The sequence below is a fragment of the Leucoraja erinacea genome, chromosome 7 (genome assembly GCF_028641065.1).
Source record: "Leucoraja erinacea ecotype New England chromosome 7, Leri_hhj_1, whole genome shotgun sequence".
Classification (NCBI taxonomy): domain Eukaryota; kingdom Metazoa; phylum Chordata; class Chondrichthyes; order Rajiformes; family Rajidae; genus Leucoraja; species Leucoraja erinaceus.
This window is the reverse complement of record NC_073383.1, coordinates 18,789,804-18,809,714: the sequence shown is the minus strand read 5'-3', so window position 1 is coordinate 18,809,714 and position 19,911 is coordinate 18,789,804. Positions and strand designations below refer to the sequence as shown.

The 19,911-nt window shown below is 41.4% G+C and overlaps 1 protein-coding gene across 1 annotated transcript in view; it reads left to right on the top strand.

The window, feature by feature from the left end:
* The window catches only part of itga4 (integrin alpha 4), a 97,168-nt gene that overhangs the window by 24,559 nt on the left and 52,698 nt on the right, over positions 1-19,911 (top strand). The window contains exon 14 of the mRNA XM_055637867.1: positions 17,293-17,447. Within this exon, the coding sequence (XP_055493842.1) occupies positions 17,293-17,447 (155 nt within the window). The remainder of the gene's footprint in view (positions 1-17,292; positions 17,448-19,911) is intronic.

The following is a 19,911-nucleotide window of genomic DNA, read 5'->3' as shown; positions in this document are numbered from 1 at the left end:
TATATAAAAAATAAAAAAAAGGAAGAGAGAAAGTGGAAAGTAGAAATAGAAGAGAAGGCCCCTTAAAAGAGAATTTTTCAAATCTGTATTCGGAGATGTAGATCTATCCGCGTCATGAACTGAAATCAGCAATCCTTACGGTACCGCTGCATCACATGATTCCAAAAAGTCGATGAAAGGAGACCAACTCCTTAAGAATTGGTCATATTTATCTATTAGTCGGAGTCTCATTTCTTCAAGGCGTGCTATGTCCATCATATTCCTAATCCACATTTTAACAGTTGGTGTGGTTGTATTTTTCCAAAATTTAAGTATCAATTTCTTTCCAATTATTAACCCATAATTAAAAAAACATTTTGATCTTTATTTAAATTGGTATCTTCTCCTATTATTCCAAATATTTATCGCATCTGGGAGAGACGTTTGGATAAAATTTATTCAACCTCGTTTTTGAATAATATAGTCTATGTAATAATTTGAATTGAATTAAATTATGTCTTGCATTAATAGAACAGTTATGTGTATTCATCAAATACTTTTCCCATCTATCCTTCGAGATCTTTATCATTAGCTCTTGTTCCCAATCTTCCCTTAATGCTTCTGTTGAGGGTGATTCTCTATTTAATATATTATTATAAAAGTATGATATTAATTTTTGTGAATCAGCCTTAATATTCATTGCTTCTTCTAAAGGATCTAAAAATATAGTTTGAAATCTATGTGTATATTTCTTCATAAAGTCACATACCGGTATATATTTAAAATATTGATTATCCTTCAATTTAAATTTTAATTTTAATTGTTGAAATGATAACAGTTTGCCCACTTCATACATATCCCCTACATTCCTAATCCCCAGTCTATCCCATTGTTGATATGTGTTGTCGATGAGAGAAGGTTTGAATGCGGGGTTGTTCAATAGTGGGGTTAGTACTGATAAATTATTTAATTTCAAGGATACTTTTATTTGTTTCCAAATTCTTATTATATTGTGAATAATTGGGTTCTTCTTATATATTATACTATTCAATTTTATCGGTGAGAGCAGGATCGTTCCTATATCGTGCGAATAGCACTCCTCTTTCGCCATTCTTATCCACTCCAACTGCTGAGTGGAACTATCCAGCCAGTATATTATGTTCTTAATATGCACTGCCCAGTAGTAATATATAAAGTTAGGTAATGATAAACCCCCAACTTCTTTAGATTTGCACAAATGCTTTCGTTGAATTCTATGTGTTCTGTAGTCCCATATAAAATTAGTGATAGTGGAATCTAATTTTTTGAAAAAATATTTTGGAATATATATTGGGATCGCTTGAAACAAATATATTAATTGTGGTAAGAAAGTCATTTTTATAGCGTTAATTCTACCTATCAATGAGAGCGGAAGCGTTTTCCAAAATTTAATCGTATCATTCAGTTTATTTAATAGTGGTATAAAATTGGCACTAAATAATGATTTGTGTCTTCGCGTAATTTGAATACCCAAGTACTTGAATTTTTCTGTTGCAATTTTGAAGGGGAATTTTAGTAAGTGTCTCGAATCCTGTGGTTTTAAAGACATAATTTCGCTTTTATTCCAATTTATTCTATATCCTGAAAAAGAGCCGAATTCCTCAATTAGTGTTAATAAGGTGGGTATACTCGTTTGTGTATTAGTAATATATAAAAGGATATCATCAGCGTATAATGAAATTTTATTCTTTGAGTCCTTGCTGTTATATCCGTGAATATTCGGGTGATTTCTAATCCTTTCGGCCAGCGGTTCGATCATAAGGGCAAATAGCAATGGTGATAAGGCACACCCTTGCCTATTACCCCTTGATAAGTAAAATTTTGGAGATAGCGTATTGTTAGTTAATATTCTTGCCGTAGGTCTATCATAAAGTCTCCCATGTTGAATTTTTGGAGTACCTTGTATAAATACTGCCATTCTACTTGATCAAATGCCTTCTCTGCATCCAACGTGACCACTGAGATATCTTCATTGTCCTCCTTATGAGAGTACATTATATTAAAAAGCCTTCTCAAATTATTAAATGATTGTCTTTTGGGTATAAATCCCGTTTGATCCGTATTTATTAAATTGTTAATATAATTATTTAGCCTTCTAGCTAGAATCTTTGCTAAAATTTTCTGATCCGTATTTAGAAGTGATATAGCTCTATACGAACCAGGTTCATCTAAATCTTTATCTTTTTTTGGTATAAGCGTTATTGTTGCTTCTGCTAGGGTTTATGGTAGTTTATTTTCAGTATAAGCCTGCGTGTATAAATTAAATAATTTTGGTACAATTGACTCCTGAAATCTTTTATAAAATTCATTACTAAAGCCATCTGGTCCTGGGGTCTTCCCATTTTTCAATGAGTTTATTATTTGTTTTATTTCTTCACTAGTAATCCGTGCTCCTAATTGCTCTTGTTGTAAACTATCCAATTTTGGGAGCTTGCAATTATCTAAAAAATTTGTAATTTTACTTACATCTGTCTTTATTTTGGATGTGTATAAATTATGATAAAATTGGGCAAACCTCTTATTAATATCCTTAGGCAATGTTAGAAACTCACCATTGTCCGATTTAATTTTTGTAATAGTTTTTTCCTTTTCTCGTTGCTTCAAGCAGTTTATGTGGCTTATCCCCAAATTCGAAGTGTGCTTGTTTTGTAATTTGGAATAATCTTATTACTCTAGCCGAGATTTCCAGTTTTAAGTCTGAACTGTAAAAGTTGGCTTTAAGGCTTGATCTATGCAGTATATAACCCCAAAATATAGCTCTTCAACCCATATAAAGATTAAGGAGCTGTGAATGTATCCATGCTCCTCATATGCAGGCTGCATTATGTGACATTTGCAGCATTTTATGACTTTGAGTAATTGGCTGAGCCTGGCCTTTGAAGCTTGAGGAAATTTGCAAGTTCTGGAGTTATTAAGAGACTTTTTTAAGCTGCTTGCGTTTTTTGTTTTCTCTCTCTCCTTTGTCCTATTGTTAAACAGGGAGCAACAGAAATTATTTGTCTTTCACACCTTCCACTCTGGGCCTTGGAGAGGGAGTTGTGGACGAATCCTCCTCAAACCAAATCCACAGATACACTTAGTTTAGCGACACAACGCAGAAACAGGCCATTCGGCCCACCGAATCCGTGCTGACCAGTCATCCCCGTGCACTAACACTTTCCTACATACGGGATCATTTTACAATTTTACCAAAGCCAATTATCCTACAGACCTGTACGTCTTTGAAATGTGGGAGGAAACTGTAGCACTCAACGAAAACCCACGCAGGTCACGGGGAAAATGTACAATAATAATAATAATAATAATCTTTATTTATATAGCACTTTTCAACAAAACCAGTATTTGAACCAAATGCTTTACAGAGATTGATTAAATTAATTGAACAGATCAAATGTCAATATATCCATACAAAACAAAAAAGAGAAAAAAGAAAAAAGACACAGAACAGTACACTATAGAAATCAACATGAATCTCCGTACAGACAGCACCAATAGTCAGGATCGAACCTGGGTCTCTGGCACTGCAAGGCAGCAACTCTACTGCTGTGCCATTATTCCACACTTTAATAGAAATTACTTATGCCCATTTTCTTTCTCTGTATGTGTTGCTGGAAAACCAATCACTGATCATAGTCCCCATTTACTAGCACTGAAATAACACAACTGAACTTTTTTATCTCATTACGTTGTTTATAGAATTCTATGTTTACATATTCTATTGTGCTGCTGCAAATAAGAATTTCATCGTTCTACCTGGGACCTATCGCCATAAAACACTCTTGACTCTTGACATGACTCAAGGGTGTAGAAAACAATGGATGGGGAATGGTTAATAAGGTGAAATTATCATTGGTTACTCTTCAAGTGAAAAGACATTAATATGATTCTTCCCGAGTGATGCAGGGATTACTCATATAACCATATAACCATATAACAATTACAGCACGGAAACAGGCCATCTTGACCCTTCTAGTCCGTGCCGAACACATAATCTCCCCTAGTCCCATATACCTGTGCTCAGACCATAACCCTCCATTCCCTTCCCATCCATATAACTATCCAATTTATTTTTAAATGATAAAAATGAACCTGCCTCCACCACCTTCACTGGAAGCTCATTCCACACAGCCACCACTCTCTGAGTAAAGAAGTTCCCCCTCATGTTACCCCTAAACTTCAGTCCCTTAATTCTCAAGTCATGTCCCCTTGTTTGAATCTTCCCTACCCTCAGTGGGAAAAGCTTTTCCACGTCAACTCTGTCTATCCCTCTCATCATTTTAAAAACCTCTATCAAGTTCCCCCTTAACCTTCTGCGCTCCAAAAAATAAAGACCTAACTTGTTCAACCTTTCTCTGTAACTTAGTTGCTGAAACGCAGGCAACATTCTAGTAAATCTCCTCTGTACTCTCTCTATTTTGTTGACATCCTTCCTATAATTAGGCGACCAAAATTGTACACCATACTCCAGAATTGGCTTCACCAATGCCTTGTACAATTTTAACATTATATCCCAACTTCTATACTCAATGCTCTGATTTATAAAGGCCAGCACACCAAAAGCTTTCTTTACCACCCTATCTACATGAGATTCCACTTTCAGGGAACTGTGCACAAAGGAGCCAAACTCCTGGAGCTGCTGCCTCACAGCTCTAGAGACACAGCTTCAATCCTAACCTCCAGCACTATCCATAATAGAGCTTTGTATGTTCAAGTCAAGTCAAGTCAAGTTTATTTGTCACATACACATACGAGATGTGCAGTGAAATGAAAGTGGCAATGCTCGCGGACTTTTGTGCAAAAGACAAACAACAAAACAACCAAACAAATTATAAACTCTTGTGACAGTGTGAATTTTCTCCCATTCACCAGACATGCAAGTTAATAATGTAAATAGTCCCTAGTGTACAGATGAGTGGGGGAATGAGAGGTAGTTTTGGGGAATGTGGGAAGAATAAATGGGATTAGTGTAGGATTATTATAAATGGGTGTTGGTTGGTCAGTGTGGACTCGATGGGCTGAAGGGTCCATTTCCATTGTGCCTGACTATGTCTGTGCTAACCTTCCTCATTATTGTCTTCATCACTTGGGGAAGAAGCACCCAAGTATCAGCTTGCAGAGAGTGTATTTAACTTTGTGAGCCTGATCCCTGCCACATGAGCAGATGATCGTGCCATTGAAACGTAAGCATTTATGATGGCCTGAACCACTTCACAGACAAATTTCAATCTTTCTGGACGACGAGCTGCCTGTAAGTTTCTTGAAAGGAATTATCTTTAGCAAAAGGAGCAGCTACAATTTCAGTGTTAAAGAAGGAACTGCAGATGCTGGAAAATCGAAGGTACACAAAAATGCTGGAGAAACTCAGCGGGTGCAGCAGCATCTATGGAGCGAAGGAAATAGGCAACGTTTCGGCCCGAAACGTTGCCTATTTCCTTCGCTCCATAGATGTTGCTGCAACCGCTGAGTTTCTCCAGCATTTTTGTGTAGCTACAATTTCAGTCATTGTTTCACCTTTTGTCTACAATGGTACAGAGCCTGCACACTTAGCCTGGGTGAAGAGAAGCATAGGAAATTGCGGCGTATTTAAAAAGCATTGTTAATGCTCATTCCATTTATGCACAGGATCATTGAAAATTAGGAGCACAGCAAGTGTAGGCATTGGGTTAAATTATCCTGAGAAATTAGTAAAAGCAGGTTAAAAATGCCCCTTTATATTAAGTTATGAATCAACAATGCTGCGTAATAAAAATTTTTTATTTTTTTTATTTTATTTTTATTAGCAGTACAGTAAATCACATTAATACATCGCATATATCTTATTACATTATGTTGTACCACTTCATTTTTTGAGCTTTAAAAGAGAAAGAAATAGAAGAAGTAAGAAAACTAAGCAAGAATCGTGAAGGTGCAGGAAAGTGTTGGGAGAAGAGAAACCCCTTAGGGAAGGAATTAGAGAAGCAAGCAAAGAAAATAAATAAGACCCTAGAAAGAAAGGAAAAAAAAGGAAAAAAGGAAAATCAGTCGCTCTATTATAACACAAAACTCCGCAAAAAAGGATATACCAACCATGTTTTTTATTAAAAATGTATTTTATACCCCCCATTACCCGGTCCTGGTAGCCTTTATATTTTAACTTATTATTGCACCTTAGCTTGTAATAGTTCCATAAATGCAGACCACGTCTTTTGGAAGTGATCTGCTTTACCTGCTAGGAGGAGTCTCATCTCTTCCAAGCGTAATAAATTCTTCATGTGGTTTCATTCTATGTTTCATTTTGTCTGCGGAGGGGTTGGGAGAATTAGTATTTGTTTTAGCTGCTGGGAGCTATCAAACTTCCTGGTCAGTGAAGCATAACATTTGCTAGAGGAGGGAAGCATTGTGCCAGCACCAGTTGGGGGAATGAGGATGGGAAAGGCTGCCAGGAATACAAATGGCACAAGAGACTTGCTGTCTTAAACTCTGCTTTGCGTACTATTGTATCTATATTCACTGGTCCAATGGCTTGGCACTTGTAGCGGCAAGCTGTTTCCATCAGTTCACCTTAAGAAAGAAGCATCTAATCACCTATTTGTAGTAGGTGATTAGATGCAGCCAACCTAAATATTAAACAAAAAACAACTTCAGTTCATTTTAAAGCATTTGACAGGCAATTAAATACTTCTGGCATACATTTGCCACTGTAATGTGGGATGGAAAACATCACCGGCCATGTGTCATAGTGTGGAGCAGGTCCTTCGGCCCAACTCGCCCAAGCCCACCATCATGTCCCATTTACACTAGTCCCACCTGCCGACCAATATGTCCCATCTACACTAATCCCACCTGCCTGCGTTAGGCCCATATCCCTCTAAACCAAGGGTTTCCAACCTGGGGTAAATTTCACCTACCCAGGGGGCAAATTTGTTGATACTGTACGTACATATTTTTTTAAGTTTGTCTTATTGACTGACGGTGTTTGGTTCTAGTGTATCTGTTCATAAATAAGTGAAATAACATCGTTATGTGCTATTAAAGTTGCCAGGTGTAAAAGGAATGAAAAAGGTTGGGAATCTCTGCTCTAAACCTATCCTATCCATTCACCTGTCTAAATGTTTCTTAAAAAGAGCTAAGCACAAACCTCAATATTTTTTTCAAGCTATCTTCTGATCAAACGGTTTGATCATAGGTATAAATTCAGCAGGACGATACAACTGATGTCTTTCCTGAAGTCTGGAGTCAAAACCTGTATTCTTGTTTCCATTCAAGGTCAAAAAATATAAATGCAATAGGATGTAAAGTGCAAGCCCAGTCAGCATGTTTCCTATGCCACTTGATGTTCCTGGCAGTTCTTCTGTCATTTTTATTTTTCATCCCTAGACTTTACACAGTGTTTTACTTTGACAGCAAGAATTATGGCGGTGATTGGGATGTTGAATTAGATATAAGGTAGACACAAAATGCTGGAGTAACTCAGCGGAACAGTCAGCATCCCTGGAGAGAAGAAGTGTGTGATGTTTCGGGTCGAGACCCTTCTTCAGACATAAGTAGTTAAAACAAAACACATTTCTCCACAGTAAATGCTCATGTACAAAATAAATGATTAGGAAAAGGCTAGTTGACCTATTCTGCCTGTTACCAACATCACATTGAAATAGATATAGAGTGCTTGAATAGCTCAGCGGGTCAGGCAGCATCTAGGGAGTACATGAATAGTTGACGTTTTGGGTTAGGAGCCATCTTCAGACCGATCACATTGAGACAAATGTATCCCAATTTATATTGCCTGATAACTGTCGTAATCATTTGTGAGATTAAAAAAATGATCAGTTCAAATAAGGAATAAAGGAACAAAATTATTCACCAGACCTAGTTTTTTTGGTTATTAAGTCGAGTATAGTATATTATTGGGTCCTGCAGGGCTCAATGTTGAATCCCTTGTTGATAGTAGAAACAAGGAACTGGAGTGGCTGGTTTACAAAGTGCTGGAGTAACTCAGCACATCGGGCAGCATGTCTGGAGAACAAGGATAGTTGATGTTTCAGGTCGGGACTCTTTTTCAGACTGATTTGTGTTTGGGGGAAGGGGGAGAAAACTGGAAGAGAAGGGGGGCAGGACAAAGCCTGGCAGCCAATAGGTTGATACAGGTGAGTTTTGGTTGATAGGCTGATGGTTGAGCAAAGGCCTGAGAGAAAATACAGAAGGTGTGAGACAAGAGGACTTCTTCTTGGTAATGGCGTGTGCGCAGCCTAAAGTTGTAAGACAACTTGTTCTGTTTGATCTTCCGTTTGTGCACGCCAGGTTGATTGCATTCGTTGAAACAGGGTGGTCCACGTAAAGCTTGCAATCTCCCACCGCACAAAAGGACTGAAGGGTTGTGAAATGTGAAGCTAGTGGAAGGAATGTAGGTCCACTCACTTGTATCAACCCATTACCTGTCAGGGTTTGTCCTGCCCCACCTCTCTTCCAGCTTTCTTTCTCCTCCCTCCCCCTCGCCTCGCGCTCAACAATCCGTCTGAATAAGGGTCACCTTTCCATGTTCTCCAGAGATACTGCCTGACCCGTTGAGTTACTCCTGCACTTTGTGTTGTCCCTTACTGATAGTGATTTGCTTCAATTATTTAGATTTACAGTGGGAAACATGATAGAGAAGTTTGCAAGTGATACAAAAATAACAATATGGTTAACAAAAGAAAAGTTTTAACCTGCAGGAAGATGTAGATATTCTAATCAGTTTGGCAGAATGGCTGTGAATGAACACACTTGGTTCTATTTTCGTAACTTCCCTTTGGTTTCCCAATTTCCCTTTTAATTTCACTCCCATTCTTTCTACACTCTGATCCACCTTCTGCTGCGTAAGGCTCCACATCAGGAATATGCTTCGTGTTCCTGCCTGATTTTTCCATCTATGCACCCATTGATGACGGGCAAAAGATTGAGGTTGAGGTTGAGCAAGAGGTTGAAATGCCAGGAAGCAATTAGCACTTTTGCAAACAATGCAACCAGGTCAAAATGACTTCAGAGTTGTACCAACAGTGTACTGTTTTATAAAGGCTCAAACCACATCCAGCTACTAATTGCTCTCATTCCTCTAGTCCTACATTTCCTTGGCTATTAAAGTGATATCAGCCCCCTCTTATCCTGCTATATTATTATTATTATTGGTGATAAATAAATACTATGCACAGTGCTCGAGTTAATTGCAGGGCATTTGTGCTGTTCTGTGTGAATGCTGACAGATTGAGTGGACATAATGTTGCCCTTGATGCATGTATTTTGTTTTTGACGCGAGACACCTACTGTCCCGCAATCTCTTCAGGGAAGGCAGGAGTATGGAAGCAGCCACATGATATAATAACAGGCTGCTGGGTTTGTAATGGCTTTAAAGCTCTCAGCTCTGAGCAGTGCCAGAGGTCTCCACATCTGACACTGAAATAGCTGGCTGGAGTTGGCTGATTTTTAGCTCCAACCTGTTCGGCCGGGTGCACTGTATTTCTGGGAAGGGAGCCATCTGTTCTTTAAAGTGTGGTCTGTTTCTCCCCCAGTTCCTTGAGAATGGCATTCTTTCCCATGCCAAACAACTTGGCTTTTTCAGTCAGTAAGGTCCAAATTTGGAGAATGTGTTATACGATCAATTAGCCTTTGCTATGTCAGGGCCATGCACGACTCTTGATTCTCACTCCCAGTTGACTTGGAGGATTTGATACTATTCAGATTACTTTGTCCAACCTGCTGTGCAGCCAATACTGCATCTCAGGCTATAAAATAAAAATAGCAAAATATTGTGTGCAAATTACTTTGGGAGATTTCAACTATAATATTTAATCAACAAAATATTTTATTTGCAATGCTCTAGTGCATTGCTTTCAGAAATGTATTCTCTGCTTCGAATTACTGTCAGGTCGGGGGGAGTTCCCCCGCCAAGGGCACCATGTAATCCCATGCTACCTGTCGGATAGTCGGCGACTAAACCATCTTCCCCACCTTGTTTGCCAGGTGAGGAGGGGTCTGTCGACCTCCAGCAGGACATAAATCAAGACCTGTTAAAGGGCGGATGAGCTCCTAGCGAGCCAACGGCCATTGACTCTTCAGTAGAAGTTGCAATCACTGTCGTACATAGTATTGTAAGGCACTGTGCCCGTTGATGTTTTCAATGATGATGATGATGATGCTTCGAATGAACTGAGGCAAACACAGATTTACTGGACTGAGAAGTGATTTAGCAAAAATAGATTGAAACAGCAATGTTTAAGGCAAAATATCTCCATGCAATGGGAGGTATTTAAGGAGGAGACTTAAAACTCAGGGATAGACACAAAATGCTGGAGTAACTCAGCAGGACAGGCAGCGTCTCTGGAGAGAAGGGATGGGTGATGTTTCAGGCCGAGACCCTTCTTCAGAAGACTCCGGGAGTTCAACATAATCAAGTTCCCTCAAAGTAGAACAGTGTGCTACCAAATCCAGATCCTCTTGGATAGCAAGATGCATGGATAGTAAGAAGGGGCAAGAACTACACGAAGTCCAGATATGACCTTGGACAGGCCATCAAAAAGGCCAAAAGGGACTTCTGCTCCAAGCTGGAGGATGAGACAGATGTTCGGCAGCTGTGGCGGGGCCTGAATGCAATCACCTCCTAAAAGGCAAAACCAGGAGGCAGCTCGAATGTCGGTGAAACATCACTCCCTGATGAGCTCAATGCGTTTTACGCACGCTTTGATAGGGAGAATACTGATGTGCCTTCCCGATCCCCCATTCGCTGTGATGGTATTTCAGTCTCAGTCACAGAGGCCGACGTCAGGAAATCCTTCAGAGGGGTGAACCCTCGAAAAGCACCTGGACCTGATGGTATACCCGGCCGTGTTCTAAAAACCTGTGCGGACCAACTGGCTGGAGTTTTTACGGACATTTTCAACCTTTCACTACTGAGGTCTGAGGTTCCCACCTGCTTTAAAAGGGCATCAATTATACCAGTTCCCAAGAAGAGTAAGGTGACGTGCCTCAATGACTATCGACCAGTGGCACTAACGCCGGTGGTGATGAAGTGCTTTGAGATGTTGATCATGGCGCAAATCAACTCCTACCTCAACAAAAACCTGGACCCACTGCAGTTCACTTACCGCCACAACAGATCAATGGTGGATGCGATCTCGCTGGCCCTCCACTCCACACTGGACCACTTGGACAACAAAAACTCATATGTCAGGCTGTTATTCATTGATTACAGCTTGGCATTTAATACAATCATCCCCTCCAAGCTGGTTACCAAACTCGCAGAACTGGGTCTCTGCGCATCCCTCTGCAATTGGATCCTCAACTTCCTCATCCACAGACCACAGTCTGTTCGTATTGGTGGAAATGTGTCAGACTCGATAACAATCAGCACGGGAGCACCTCAAGGCTGCATGCTCAGCCCCCTGCTGTACTCACTCTATACTCATGACTGCGTAGCCGGTCATAGTGCGAACTCCATCATCAAGTTCGCTGACGACACCACTGTTGTGGGGCGTATCACTGATGGGGATGAGTCAAAATACAGAAGGGAGATCGAGCAACTGTCCATATGGTGCCAGCGCAATAACCTGGCCCTCAACACCAGCAAAACCAAGGAACTGATTGTGGACTTTGGAAGGACTAGGATGGGGGCCCACAGTCCCGTTTATGGTTGAGAGGGTCAAGAACTTCAAATTCCTGGGCGTGCACATCTCGGAAGATCTTTCCTGGTCCGAGAACACTGATGAAATTATCAAGAAAGCTCATCAGCGCCTCTACTTCCTGAGAAGATTACGGAGAGTCGGTTTGACAAGGAAGACTCTCTCTAATTTCTACAGGTGCACAGTGGAGAGCATGCTGACCGGTTGCATCGTGGCCTGGTTTGGCAATTTGAGCACCCTGGAGAGGTAAAGACTACAAAAATTAGCAAACACTGCCCAGTCCATCATCGGCTCTGACCTTCCTTCCATCGAGGGGATTTATCGAAGTCGCTGCCTCAAAAAGGCTGTCAGTATCATCAAAGACCCACACCATCCTGGCCACACACTCATCTCCCTGCTACCTTCAGGTAGAAGGTACAGGAGCCTGAAGACTGCAATGACCAGGTTCAGGAATAGCTACTTCCCCACAGCCATCAGGCTATTAAACCTTGCTCGGACAAAACTCTGATTATTAATAACCCATTATCTGTTATTTGCACTTGATCAGTTTATTTATTCATGTGTTTTGTAGTCAATGCTTACTCTGTTCTGTTGTGCTGAAGCAAAGCAAGAATTTCATTGTCCTATCAGGAACACATGACAATAAACTCACTTGAACTTGAACTTGAACTTGAAAATAAAACTGCAAGCTTATGCGGGACATGGGACCTAATACAGCTGAAGGCAGAGTAGAGAGTATGTGAGTGACATTTAAATAGGAAATTGGGGAAGCAAAGGGAAGTTATGAAGACTACGTTGGGCAATAAAAGCAAAGAAAATTCAAAATGCGATTTAAAGTACAGTAAGAACCAGAAAATAACAAAGGGAAGTGTAAGACCTCTTTGTGATCAACAATGCAACCAATTTCCAGTTTCAATTCTGCTGAATTTCTTGGTTTAATTTGTTATTGTCACATGTACTGTGGTACAGTGAAAAGTTTTTTGTAGTGCGCTATCCAGTCAGCAAAAAGACTACATGATTACAATCAAGCCATCCACAGTGTACAGATACAGGATAAAGGGAAAACGTTTAATGCAAGATAAAGTCCCTCTCTTATGTCTATCTTGTGGAATATTTCATACCCTTCCTCCTTAACTGCAACAGAAGCATCATCCTCCTCCTTGGCAAAGGCAGCCAGCCTGAGTTCACCACGAATCTCACCCGCATCCTCTGCTGCCATCTGATGCAGTTTTTGTGAAATGGTGGGAAGGGGAGTTGATGAGGGTAATGCATTTGATGTTGATTTTAGTCAAGACCCTGGCATCATCTCACAGGACATAGTCAAAAAGGATATAAGAAAGACTGGCAAATTGCATCTGGAATTGGCTCGATGATAAGAAGGGAAATGGTTGCTTGTTTAGTTTTGACTGGAAGGTTTCACTACTGAGGTTCTGCAGGGCCCAGTACTGAGTCCCTTGCTGATAGTGAGGTATATCAATTATTTAGACTTGCTGTGGGGACCATAATAGAGAGGTTTGCAGATGATACAAAAACTGGCTATGTATTTAACAGAAAGAAAGCATTTGCCTGCAGGAAGATATAGATCATCTGATCAGTTTGGTAGAATGGCCGTGAATTAAATGTAAACTGGAGTACAATGAGGTGTAACAGGGGAAAGAAATGTACAGTAAACGGGAGTGTATTGAGATGTGTGTCGGAACAGAAAGAGTGAATGTCCACATGAGTGACATGGAGAGATGCAAAGGATTGCACACTTACCCCCATCATCACCAAGAGCTTCGAGAGGCTGGTCCTGGCACACCTCAAAAGCTGCCTACCCCCCACACTGGATCCCTATCAGTTTGCCTACCGCAAGAACAGGAGTACGGAGGATGCCATCTCAACGGCACTTCACTCCGCCCTCTCCCACCTCGACAACAGAGACACTTACGTAAGAATGCTGTTCATCGATTACAGCTCAGCATTCAACACCATTATACCATCAAAACTGATCACCAAACTCGGTAACCTGGGCATCGACCCCTCCCTCTGCAACTGGATACTGGACTTTCTAACCAACAGACCCCAGTCTGTGAGGTTAGACAAGCACACTTCTTCAACCCTCACCCTGAACACCGGCGTTCCACAGGGCTGTGTGCTGAGCCCCCTCCTCTACTCCCTCTTCACCTATGACTGCACACCTGTACATGGCACTAACACCATCATCAAGTATGCAGATGATACAACGGTGATTGGCCTCATCAGCAACAACGATGAGTTGGCCTACAGGGAGGAGGTCCAGCACTTAGCAGCATGGTGCGCTGACAACAACCTGGCCCTTAACTCCAGAAGACAAGGAGCTCAATGTAGACTTCCAGAAGTCCAGAGGCGGCACGCACACCCCCATCCACATTAACGGGACGGAGGTGGAACGTGTTTCTAGCTTCAGGTTCCTGGGAGTCAACATCTCCGATGACCTCTCTTGGACCCACAATACCTCTACTCTGATCAAGAAGGCTCATCAGCGTCTCTTCTTCCTGAGGAGACTGAAGAAGGTCCATCTGTCTCCTCAGATCCTGGTGAACTTCTACCGCTGCACCATCGAGAGCATCCTTACCAACTGCATCACAGTATGGTATGGCAACAGCTCTGTCTCCGACGGAAGGCATTGCAGAGGGTGGTGAAAATTGCCCAACGCATCACCGGTTCCTCGCTCCCCTCCATTGAGTCTGTCCAAAGCAAGCGTTGTCTGCAGAGGGCGCTCAGCATCGCCAAGGACTGCTGTCACCCCAACCATGGACTGTTTACCCTCCTACCATCCGGGAGGCGCTACAGGTCTCTCCGTTGCCGAACCAGCAGGTCGAGGAACAGCTTCTTCCCGGCGGCTGTCACTCTACTCAACAACGTACCTCGGTGACTGCCAATCACCACCCCCCCCCCCCCCCCCCCCCCCCCCCCCCCCCGACACTTATTATTATTTATTCAAATCATTTGCTATGTCGCTCTTCCAGGGAGATGCTAAATGCATTTCGTTGTCTCTGTACTGTACACTGACAATGACAATTTAAATTGAATCTGAATCTGAATCTGAATCCTTAAAGGTTTGTCTGAAGAAGTGCCTCGACCCGAAAAACATCACCTAATTCTTTTCTCCGGAGATGCTGCCTGACCCGCTGAGTTACTTTTCGTCTACAACGCTGAGTTACTCTAGCACTTTGTGTCTATCTTCAGTGTAAACCAGCAACTACACTTCTTTCTTACACTAAGATGATTATTAGTAAAGGTACGGCATAAGAGGAATGAGGAAAGGACAATTTCAGTTGGGCAACAGCATGAGCACCACCTACCAATCTGGCCACCACTTTACAGGAGAGATGTGGCATTTATAAATGTATTCGCAGAATATCGATATCACTGGCATTTATTGCCCACTTTGCTAATTACCTCTTAACTGAGCAAGGGAGTTTGGCCATTGAGCTTTTAGTCCAGACCAAATACAGATGTCATATGTTCTTCCCTGACGTACATGATGAACCTGAAACTTTAATGATGATAGTTCCTATCCATGTTCTCCATGTGGATAGGTGAAGTTACCAGGGATGCTGTCGGTCCTGCTGAGTTACTCCTGCACTTTGTGTCCTTTTTGTGTTTATGAAACACAAGTTCAGAGCTTGTTAAAAGCTTCTGTTCAGAGTTTATTGTCCAATAAAGGGCGCTTTTTCAGGTTTGCTGCCAGTGACTAGTGGAGTTCTGCAAGGGTCGTTGCTGGGGCCGCTTCTCTTCACGTTGTATATTAATGATTTGGATAAAGCGGATTGAAGGGTTTGTGGCCAAGAAGGCTTTGAAAGCAAGGACTGCAGAGGACTTGGACAGGTTAGAAGTGTGGGCAGAGAAGTGGCAGATAAAATTCAGTGTAGCAAAGTGCGGGGTCATTTTGATAATAAGAATAAAGGCGTCGATTATTTTCTTAATGGAGAGAGAATCCAGAAATCGGAGGTGCAAAGGGAATTGAGAGTGTTGGTGCAGGACTCTCAAAAAGTAAGGAAGGCAAATTCAATGCCAGCATTTATATCAAGAGGACTGGTATACAAAAACAGAGATGTAATGCTGAGGCTCTATAAGGCGCTAGTAGGCTGCATTTGGAGTACAGTGAGCAAGAGCGTCAAAAGGTTTACAAGAATGTGAATGTGGGGCACTAGACCAAGTGCAGGGGGGGCCGTTCCCTACCCGTAGCCCCCACGGGAGACGTGGTCCTCCAACTCAAGCCATTCTCGAACATAAGATTCCAGCACTCAACAGTGCGGCTGTTTTTAAATGGCGTCTTTGAGGCGAGACACGACAACATGGTTAATCAGAGTGAGTGGGGGTGGGGGGGATTTTATTAAAAATGTGTACATAAACACGACAACATTTAATCAGGAGTGGATATTTGTAATGAAAAGTGAAATCTCTACTGAAATGGAAAAAATCTCGGCGTTTCTGCGTCTGGTGTTGGTGTAACAACACATCAAAGGCTGGCTCCCACAAGTCAGGCAGAAACACACACACACACACACACACACACACACACGCGCACGCACGCACGCACACACACACACACACACACACACAGAGAGTTTAATATTATATAAATAGATAGATATGGTGAGCCTTTGACAGCACTAGGCCTCTACTCACTGGAGTTTAGAAGGTTGAGGGGGGACATTGAAACTTACAGAATAATGAAATGCATAGATAACTAATAAGTGGATGTGGAAAGGATGTTTCCACTGGTGGGAGAGTCTAGGACCAGAGGCCATAGTCTCAGAATTTAAGGGTGCTCTTTTAGAAAGGAGATGAGGAGGAACTTCTTTAGTTAGAGGGTAGTTAATCTGTGGAACTCATTGTCACAGAGGGCTGTGGAGGCCAAGTCAATTGATATTTTTAAGGCAGAGATAGACAAATTCTTGATTAGAATGGGTATAAAGAGTTATGGGGAGAAGGCTGGAAATTGGGATTAGGAGGCAGAGATCAGCCATGATTGAATGGCAGTGGAAGCGATGGTCTGAATTCTACTCCTATAGCTGTAAATGCTGGTCCAGTAACTTGAGCAATAAGATGGCTGGACCACTAATACCACTAGAGAGAGGGTGCAGAGGAGATTTGCAAGGATGCTGCTAGGACTGGTTAACCAAGTAAAGTTTGGGTAAGCAAGGCTATTTTCTTTTTAATGATGGAGCTTGAGGGGTAACTTTATAAGAGATGTGTCGAACCTTGAGGAGTCTACTTAAAATACAGAGAAAGGACTTTTCCTCGATACTAGACGAGACAAAAATGAGAAGGGGTGGATTTAAAGTAACCAAGATAAAGTTGAGACAAAAGAGGAGTCAATTTTCTTTCAGCTGGTGGTAGGGGTCGGTATCCTCGATGCCAGAAAGAGTGGTTGAGGAAGAAACGCATTTGGAAGTGCCCTTGAAAAGCTGTGATCTGCAAGATAACAACTCTGGTTCTGTCAATGAGATTCATCTGGGAACTTTTTTTCATCCATCACTGACGTGATGGGCCAATAGGCTGTGTTGAAGATTTTTTTGAGGAATTATTTACCGAATTAGTTTTGGTGGGTTTTTTTCAATTCAATATTTACAAAATTAGTGTATTGTGACTAATTGCTATTCTCCATGGATTACAGAAGCAGACCTGTTGTGATCGTGGAATCCTTCCTGCAGTTGCCTCCTTCAATCAACCAAACACACATGGAATGTTTTGAGAATGAAAAGCCAGTAACGTGCATCAATGTTACTGTCTGCTTTGGTCACAAGGGGAAGAAAATTCCTGGATATATAGGTAAATAATCAAATTTACGCACGTGCATTGTGGTTATTGAACTTCGTAAATTAAGATGTCTTTTATTTCTGAATGTCAATTTTAGTGATGCTCAGTTGAAGGAAACCTATGGGATCATTTCAGATTATAGTTGGAATGATTCTTGAGATTTGTATATCGAATCATACAGCAAAGAAGTGGGGCCCACCATGTCTATGCTGACCACTTAATGTGACCCTAATCCCATTTTATTCTCCTACCATTAACTATTCTGAGATTCTCCCACTCACCTACACATTAAGGGCAATTTATAGTGGCTAACCAACCTCTGAAAAAGTTACCCCTCGGGTTCTTATTAAATCTTTCCCCCCCTCATGCCCTATGCCCTCTGGTTCTTGATTCCACTACTCTGGGTAAAAGACTTTGTGCATTCACCCTACCTACTCCCCTTCTGAAACTGTTCACCACTATAAGATCACCACCTCCGTCCTCCTGCACTTCAAGGAACAAAGTCCAAGGAATAAAGTGAAGATAGCATATTCTTATTATTCAGGAAATTGAAGGCACATGTATACTGTTTCATCACACAAACACACTGAATATCACATTGCACTTTGGTGTTTAAAAACACTTGGAAATGACGATGAAAGCCAGTGTTGCAGGACAATAGAGTTAGTTTAATTAAATGTATGGGAACAGTGAGATTGCACTAAGAGTGCGGTAGCAAACAATGGAAGTGAGATAATGTTACATCGTCTGCTCAGGGCTGTCCTGATTAAATTGCTCTCAGGTGTTCAGGTTTTTGATTGTTTTTGATCAAACACACAACCTCCGCTTTGCAATCTTGGCTAGAAAGCCACCCCGTTATAGGTGCTGCTCACTGCCCCCCTGCCTTTTATGAATCCATGAACAGAAACCTATATTTAAAAAAAACCGCAACGTGGAATCAATAAGCTTATAACATGATCACAAAGGGTGGTGGGACAAGGACAAACGACATTTATTATTATCACATACACCAATTGGTGTCGTGAAATTTGACTTGCCATTTGCAGCACACCAATAAAAATAAGACACAACATTAAAAAATGTAACAATAGACATAAATAACATGTATGGAGCGAGCTGCCAGATGAGGTAGTTGAGGCTGGGACTATCCCAATGTTTAAGAAACAGTTAGACGGGTACATGAATTGGACAGGTTTGGAGGGATATGGACCAAGCGCAGGCAGGTGGAACTAGTGTAGCTGGGACATTGTTGGCTGGTGTGGGCATGTTGGGCTGAAGAGCCTGTTTCCACACTGTATCACTCTATGACTCTATGATGAAATTCATCCATTTAATTGTACTTTGTGACTTTCAGTGCCTTTACCAGAACATTTTTAGTTTATTACTGGCACATGTACCGAGATACAGTGAAAAGCTTTTGTTTGTGTGCTATGCAGTCAAAGGAAAGACTATACATGAGTACAATCAATCAAGAATGGATGTTGGTATTTCCTCTTCTGGGGTCGGCATGCAAAGAGTTGCAGTGCTGCAAGAACATTTACTTCTGATGAAGGCGCTCATCACCTGGTCAATCACTGTTCCAACACATGCATCTGGATTGGACATTTGTATCCAAAGCTGGAACTCTTGAGCCATATTTAGATAATGTCCACAGCACGAGTAGCCAGGACACAGATTTTAGCATTTTCACCGTTAAAACCTATCTGTTTTTCACGGATTATGAATACATTTGTTCATGATGGTATTGGTAAAAGTAATTACTCGTTTGTCTTTGAAGAGATGAAGTCCCATCTTTACATGGACGATACTGTTCATCTTGTGTGGCACCAGTATGGTACAAAATGGGCTAGACTTGGAGCAAATCTGGTAGTTTAGAACCATGGGGGCATCATGAGGTACTGAGCACCATTGTAATTTCTAATCTCAAGGCCTGGCACATCCCTCGTTCTCAAGAGTCAAGAGCCAAGAATGTTTTATTGTCATGTGTCCCAGATAGAACAATAAAATTCTTACTTGCTGCAGCACAACAGAACAAATATAGTACACTGTAAACAATATAATAAACAAGAGAAAAAAAAGTCCAGTGTGTGTGTGTGTGTATATATATATATATATATGCATACTTACAAGTACACGCACATATATACATACATACACGCACACAAACGTACACACAAAAAACAAACAATTCTACCATTAAGTAAAGTCAGGGGTATTCGTGTTACCGAACCAGGCTGAGATGCAACCAGACCTCCCACGTACAAAACTATGCTGACTATGACTAAAGATAGACACAGAGTGCTGGAGTGACTCAGCGGGTTAGGCAGCATCTCTGCAGAAAAGGATGGGTGACCTTTTGGGTTGGGACCCTTCTCAGACTGTATCCTTCAGTAGTCTGAAGAAGGGCTGTGACTTGAAATGTCAACCATCCTTTTTCTCCAGAGATGCTGCCTGACCCGCTGAGTCACTCCAGCAC